Source organism: Leptonychotes weddellii, chromosome X (assembly GCF_054177405.1).
Source record: "Leptonychotes weddellii isolate Sample4059 chromosome X, ASM5417740v2, whole genome shotgun sequence".
NCBI lineage: Eukaryota > Metazoa > Chordata > Mammalia > Carnivora > Phocidae > Leptonychotes > Leptonychotes weddellii.
The window spans coordinates 47,178,909-47,186,389 of record NC_138385.1 but is presented as its reverse complement, the minus strand read 5'-3'; the positions used below and the strand labels follow the sequence as shown (position 1 = coordinate 47,186,389).

Below are 7,481 nucleotides of genomic sequence, written 5' to 3'. Positions count from 1 at the left end.
AAATACAGTCAGTAATCCCCTACCCCAGTACCTTCTGTGTCCTGAACTGAGAAGGTACTGTCTTAAATCTCATAGAGATTAATAAAAGCCATCAAAAGGGAATTCCCTCAATCCTCTAATACCACTTTCATAAAATTTATCTAAACTTACACCTATTCTTTCCTCTCTTTAAGTCTCATTATATATGCTTCAAAAATTGAAAGAGGAAAAGACCCATGTAGGAAACAAAGAAAAGCATACCAAATGTATATTTTAGACTGATCACTCTGATAGCTCTGTGGAGGATGGATCTGAAGGAGACAAGATGAAAGGCAGAACAAAAAGTTAGAAGGCAGAAATAATGAGGTCCAAAACCAGAGCAGTGAAAATAAGGACTGAGAGGAAAAGCAGATTGTAGCAACTTCTAGAAAGTACAATGAGAGGACCTGGAGGCTCAGGAGATACCAGAGATGGGAGGAAGTTGTTAGTTGGAAGGATGTCAATGCTTTTCATTAAGGTAGGGAGCACTGGATGAGTAGTTTTGAGAGGGAAGATGGTGAGTTCAGCTCGGAGTATGTTCAGTTTGAGGGGCCTTTGAGATAGATGTCCAGCAGGAAGTTTGGCCAACATTCCTGGGAGATACAGAAATGGCTGTCACCAACATTTACGCAGAGTTAGAACCATGAGAGTATATGGAGTCAAGCAGCAAGTGTGCACAGAGCAAGAGATAATGTGGGCTGAAACAAGAACGTGAGGAGCCCCAACATTTAAGAGGAGGACAGAGCCCACAAAAGAAGCAGAGAGGGAATATTCAGAGAGTTATGAGGAGAACCAGGAAAGCAGTGTCATGGAAGTCAAAAAAGGGAATAATCAACATTGCTAAATGTACCAAAAAAGACAAAAACCAAAAAAATGTCCTGTGGTCCTGACCATTATAAAGTTATTAATAAACTTAGCAAGAAAAATTGTGGTAGAAATGTGGAGATAGAAGCTGGGTCTAGAAATGAATGAGAGGCAAGGAGCTGGAGGCAGCAAGTATAGATACTGTCTTTTTTTTAAAAGATTTTATTTATTTATTTGACAGAGATAGAGAGCACAAGCAGGCAGAGAGGCAGGCAGAAGGGAGAGGGAGAAGCAGGCTCCCCACTGAGCAAGGAGCCCAATGCGGTGCTCGATCCCAGGACCCTGGGATCGTGACCTGAGCTGAAGGCAGCCGTTTAACCGACTGAGCCACCCAGGTGCCCCAGCAAGTATAGATACTGTCTTAAAAATGCTGACAAGAACAGGTGAGAGATTGGATACAATTAGAGATGGGGGCAAAGTCAAAGGAGAATTTTTTTTGTTTCTTGGTTTTGCTTTTTAATTTTTAGTTTTGGAACAGAAAATGCTAGTACATGTGTATAGGTTTGAGGGGAAGGTGCCAATAGCAGGGAAAGCCTGAAGACACAGGAGAGAGAGCATACAGGCTGGTGTGCGTGTGTGTGTGTGTGTGTGTGTGTGTGTGTGTGTACGTACGTACGTACACACGTGAGAGCCAACAGCATTTGTGAAAGGGGCTGCTGGCCTTGGACAAGGAGGGGAGCCCCCTCATTAGTCTCTGTACTTGTGCATTAGTTGTGGGTGCTGGGGTAGGGGCTCCAGGGTCACTGTGCTTAGTAGGTGGCCTTGCTTTTCTTAGTGAAGCAGGGGGTGAGGTGAAAGAGCTAAAAGAGAGAAGGGTGGGTAAAATAGTAAAGATTTGGATGAGGCAATGAGGGGAAAGGGAGAGGGAGCTATCTGAGGCCAGTGGAAAAACTAACTGGTAGTAGGCAGAGGGTCCAGATGAATGAGGTTGGCAACCCCAACTCTGTGGCTGTGCCAGTCTGTCTGGTTGTGTGGTTTTCTCAAGTATCCCTCTGTAATCCAGATGTAGATTACAGCCTCATCCAGGGACAGGATTTTCCTCTGTGGGTGCAGTAGAACATGGCTACATGGGAATTGAAGGTATTGGGGGAAGGGCAGTTCAGAAGATTAACCATGGGGTCTAGGACATGGAAAAGGAAGAGGGCAGAAGGAAGTTGGTAAACTGGGAGGAAAAAGAGGGGACAAGGAATTGTAGCAGACTGGGTGAGGGTAAGAGAATGGAAGAGCTGAAAGGATAGGGGCAGATTAATGCCACTGTATACCCATAACCTCCAGGCTCAACTGGGCCATCGATGCTGTGCAGCCATCTGACCATGAGATAGGTCACTCTCCAACTCCTCACAGTTATTACTGTATATCCGTCTTTGAGCTTTGACCTGTTAAGCACTCTTATACCCTCATTCTCAGGAGATGACCTCACTTTGAAATTTAAAGAGTAAATGGAGGGGCTCCAGGGTGGCTCAGTCAGTTAAGTGCCTGCCTTTGGCTCGGGTCCTGATCCCAGGGTCTTGGGACGGAGCCCTGAGTCGGGCTTCCTGCTCAGCAGGTAGTCTGCTTCTCCCTCTCCCTCTGCCCCTCCCCTGCTCGTGCTCTCTCTCTTGCTCACTCTCAAATAAATAAATAAAATCTTAAAAAAAAAAAAAAAGTAAATGGATCCTATCAGATGGGAACTCCCAGACCTACAACAGTCCTGCATTCACCCTCTTATTTCAAGATGCCTCACATCCCATCTAAGGGCAATGCTTTTTACCTGTTCTCTGAATCCCATCCTCCCCAGCCTTTACCTGGACCTTGCTGCATTGTCTTCCTTTTCTCCTGGGTATCTTCAACCTTTCCTTCCCTCTCTACTAGCTCCAGCATCAGCTGAAATATACACAAATCTTTTAAAGAAAAGAAAAGCCTTCTTCACTTCCACATCTCTCTTCCTCTTTCCTACTCTTCACAGCTCAGCTTCTACAGAATTGTCTATTTTCTCTCTTCATTTAATGCCTCCCTGTCATTCTTCAACACACTCACAAAGCTTATAGTTTACTGGAAGATACAGACAAGTTAACTGGTAATTATAGGACAGTGTGATGAGCACTACAATAGCTGCTGTACCAGTCCTTGCTCACGCTTGTCATGCTTAACTTAAATAGCTACTATTTATCTGTCTATATCTATATCTTCCAGACTGCAAACTATAAGGGCAGAGATGCTATCATGGTTTTAGCACTGTCTTCAGATCTCAGCACACTGGATGGCATGTAAAAGACACTCATTGTTTACTGAATAATCATTCAGTATTTATTAATTAAAGTATTTATGCTCATATGCATAGCAAACATTTGTTTTATATATCAGAAAGCTTCTAACTTAAGGAATGTTTGGAACCTATTTTTAGCAGTAGCATATAGAAAAGGTCTGAGAGTCATACTAAGTAAGCTGATTTTATCAGTCACTGTGTAATCAGAAGAAGGGGCATACTTCTTGGAATTTAAGAGTTCAGACTGAGGAAAAACCATAGGCATAAAGACATTCCTATAGAATTGGCAGTGAGGAGAAGGAAGAGGGTACTGAAAGGAACAATGGTGATGAGGAAACATTAGAACCAGAAGTGTGTGCGATACTCATTCACACCAGGCCTAATGGTAAGCTTACCACCACTGTTCTAGGGTTGGTTACCATAAAGCCTTTTCCTCCAAGAGTTTTAAATGTATTCTCTGGGGATTCTCTTTTTCTCCCCATAACAATATATTTTCAATTTCATAGAATAACTGTCAAAAACTAGGATTTAGTCCAATTTCCACAGAATAAAAATATTATATAAGATGTAATTATTTATCCTGCTGGAAGGAAATCTTTAAGAAACCAAAATTATTACAGAATTGACATTATGTATTTTTTAAAAAATGCACTAAATACATTAGCACATATGGCTTAATACATTTTATTTCACCAATATTAATTTATACATAATACCATGTAGATTAGGTTAGCAACATTTATTAAAAAGTACAGGACTAAAATTACCTGTTGATCTGAATCCATTTTTAGTACAGATCTGTCTGTAATCAGGACTGACCTGGAAATCTGCCTGTAATGCACAAAACAGTTAATCAGTGATTCAGATTCCACAAATAAGTTTCATTTATAGTTATATAACTACCATATTTCAAAGATTTAAGTCATGATAAAAGTGTTGCCTCCTCAAGCCAAGTCAAACTCTAATCTTTTCTTGGGTCATCGAAGGGAGAATATTGTGGGGGCATCTGGGTGGCTCAGTTGGTTAAGAGTCTGCCTTCAGCTCAGGTCATGATCTTGCATGGGGCTCCCTACTCAGCGGGGAGTCTGTTTCTCCCTCCCCCTCTGCCCCCACCCCACTCGTGCTCTCTCTCTCTCTCAAATAAATAAAATCTTAATAAAAAAAAAAAGGGAAAGGAGGACATGTGACCTGCAGACCAACCCCCAGCTGATACAAAGGAGTCAAAATTAGACTGGACTCCCCTACAACCAGACTCAGTGGATATACTGGATATATCTTTGGTTTGGTACACATTTGTATCTAACTTGAAGAACACAGTCATACAGAAGTGTCAATATAATCACACAGATAAATTTTCCAATGTTTCACCTTCCCTTAGACAGTGGGTGGAGGGGTGCCTTACCGGTATTGTACATGTGTGCATGTGTTCTCAGAAAAGTAACTGTCCTCCACAAGGAAATGCTTAGAGATTATTCTCTGACCAAACTGATCTATGATTGCTTTACATCTACAAAGAAGATAAACATAGCAAAAAAGCTCTCATTAATGATTACACAATTGAAAAATAAACTTCATCAGCTACAATTTTGCATCTGAAACCAATTTCTTAGAAGACAATTTAAAACAGTATACAATTTCACATTTTGACATAAAACTGACACTAAATTACAGAATATATATTCTTGTTGCTTCTTTGAAATTTTTAAACTATAAACATAGAATAGAATTTAAGTATTTATTTTGAATACCATTAATAAGAATAATGTTAGTGTAAGTATTACAGTATAAGCATAAGCTTTCTAATGTTTAGGAATATAGAAGCTTTTCTTTTGTTTAGAAAAGGCTTTTTTCCCCTTAATAGATCTAAGAAAAGGAGAGAAAAGTTGATTAAATATCTTGTTATATCATTCACAGTCTGTAAAAGTCACTAAAGCCTTTTTATTTTTGTTAAGTGTTGCTTTCTCTTTTGTTCAAGAATAGCTATCTGGTCACACATGTGATAACGCTTTAAACAAACAAAAAAAGAGGGATAAAGCTTCTTTTAGTATGTTTCTACTTTACTTCAAAGGATGATCAAAAAAGATTTCTTTCAAGTGCTATTTCTAAATAAGGAAAACACTTATGCATGGACATTATCAGGTCTTTGTCACGTGATATGTGTTGGGACAATGAATCATATAGAACCCTCCACTGACCTTCTTTCAATGTGTCTAGATAAAAGGATGAAAATTAGAATCCATCTCCTTGCAGTGCCACAAGTTATAAATGTACTTTATAGGGCTCATTATCCAAACTAATGGACTAAGGGCAACATCCTTGAAATGGACTTAACAGTACTGACAAAGCCAGTATGTAATATCTCAGGAATGATATGCAAATGGCTGTATGGCTTTTTATTATGAAAATATCACAATTTACTTTTGTCACAGCTTCTCCTTTTGGGATCAGAATTATTTTATTAGAAATACATTTGTATGTTACTCCTCATAAAATGCAAGTAAATAATTTCAAACTTATACCATATTTTAAATATACTGATATAAATTAAAATATGCTATATCACTCTAAAAATAAGCCAATTAAGAGATATTTACCAGGCATAAAACAAAATGATGAACACCCAAGACTGACAGTAAGAGAAATTTAATGTGTATTTCCTAAAGGCAGATTATGATATGTTCATTCTTGAATAAATGACATGCCACTGTTGTCAGGACAGACTGTGATACTTCATAATGTTAGATATACATAATACATGTTTTAACCAATTAGCCACATATTAATACATGCTATATTACATTATTATTTATGTGATTTTTTTCCCATCTCACCTCCAATTCCTTTCTCTTCCCCAGTTGTTTCTATGCATATGTCCTCACATTTCATTAAACTAGAGCTTTTGCCTTATAAAATACTTAACTGAACAGATATAAGGTATTTATACCTAGATATAGTATTTTCCAAAATAATTATTTAAAAACTGAAAAGATAAGTTACTTACTCAGTATCCTGTTTTAATACATTCACATACAATTTAAAACACAAGGTACTTTAGGCAATGGAGAAGAGAAATCTGCTGATCCATCATTAAACACTGATCCCTATTTGTCCTGGAAGCACTGACAAGCCTTTTTCTTACCTTTAAGTCAGAAACTATAGAAGTCAAGAGGGAATAATCTGGGCAGAAAAAAAGAGGGTGTTATAATCTATATCTTGATAGGGATTTGTGTTATTCAGATTTGTCATTTATCAAAACTCAGCTACTGAACACTTAAGATTTGGGCACTTCACTGTATGTAAATTTTACTTCAAAAGGAAAGGCTATAAATAAATATTAAACTCTTAATGATAGGCATGCCAAGGTATTTAGGGGAAATTGTATTGATATCTGGAATTTACTTAGTGAAATTCTTAAGAAAGGTGAACAGATGGATAGAGGAATAAATATTTGGGTAGAAACATGATTAAGCAAGTAATATATTAAGATGTTAATTATAGAATCTGGGTTGTGGATATACAAATATTCATCCTGGAATTCTTTCAACATTGGTGTAGATTTGAAAATTTTCATCATAAAATGTTGGAATAAAATTGGTGGGGGGGGTGGTGTTAGTATAAATCCTGGACTCTCAGTCTAAGTCTTCGCAAAGGACTCCCATTTAAATAAACCACACCATTAAATCTGGCCCTCAAGCTACTGGAGATCTTGTTTTGTAGGCTTCCAAACACTAACAGGGCTGCTTTGGTGGTAGCTACACCCTTGGTGACAGGTAGAAACTGGTTTCAGAAGTTATGGCATTAGAAAGAACTACTAGTACCACTCAAAAGGGAGGTAAGGGTGTAGGAGGATTAGGGAGTATATAGGTCAATATACCAATAAATGTGCCTACTTATGCTGAAGCTTTCTAGATGAAACAGTGATTCTCAGAAGAGGAGGAGGAGGAGAAGGAGGAGGAAGAGGGAGCAAATCAGAATCACACCTGGGGGACTTTTTCAAATTATAAGTACCCCTGGAGATTCTGATAAACTCCCAAATCCCGGGGAAAAATCACTGTCGAGCATGCCATTGTTACTGTTGTAGTTTTAGGCTGTGCTAGGTAGAGAAAAGTCAAGAGCTACTGCTACAAAAAAAAAAAAAAAAAGGTGATTTCTGCAGAAATTGATGTGATGGTCACATATGCCCAATCTGGTAGATGATGGTAACAACTCACCTGATAGTCTTACTCTGAAGTACTAAGGCTCTAGGCCTGAGCAAGGCTGTTCAAACCAAAGCATGTTTAAGTAAGGAATAAGGTTTGTTTTCCCCCCAGATACTTGACTTACTATCATATATTAGGCCTAATTAGGAGAAAAA

General features: G+C 38.4%; 1 protein-coding gene across 3 annotated transcripts in view; it reads right to left on the bottom strand.

The window, feature by feature from the left end:
* CHM (CHM Rab escort protein) overlaps positions 1-7,481 on the bottom strand; it is a 191,340-nt gene that overhangs the window by 52,016 nt on the left and 131,843 nt on the right. For all 3 annotated transcript variants that reach the window (XR_014141263.1, XM_081808560.1, XM_081808561.1), the window contains exons 10-11: positions 4,530-4,634; positions 3,895-3,958 (exon numbers count right to left, since the gene is read on the bottom strand). Coding sequence is in view for 2 of the 3 variants with exons in the window: in XM_081808560.1 (XP_081664686.1) it covers positions 3,895-3,958; positions 4,530-4,634 (169 nt within the window). In the remaining variant the exon portion in view is untranslated. The remainder of the gene's footprint in view (positions 1-3,894; positions 3,959-4,529; positions 4,635-7,481) is intronic.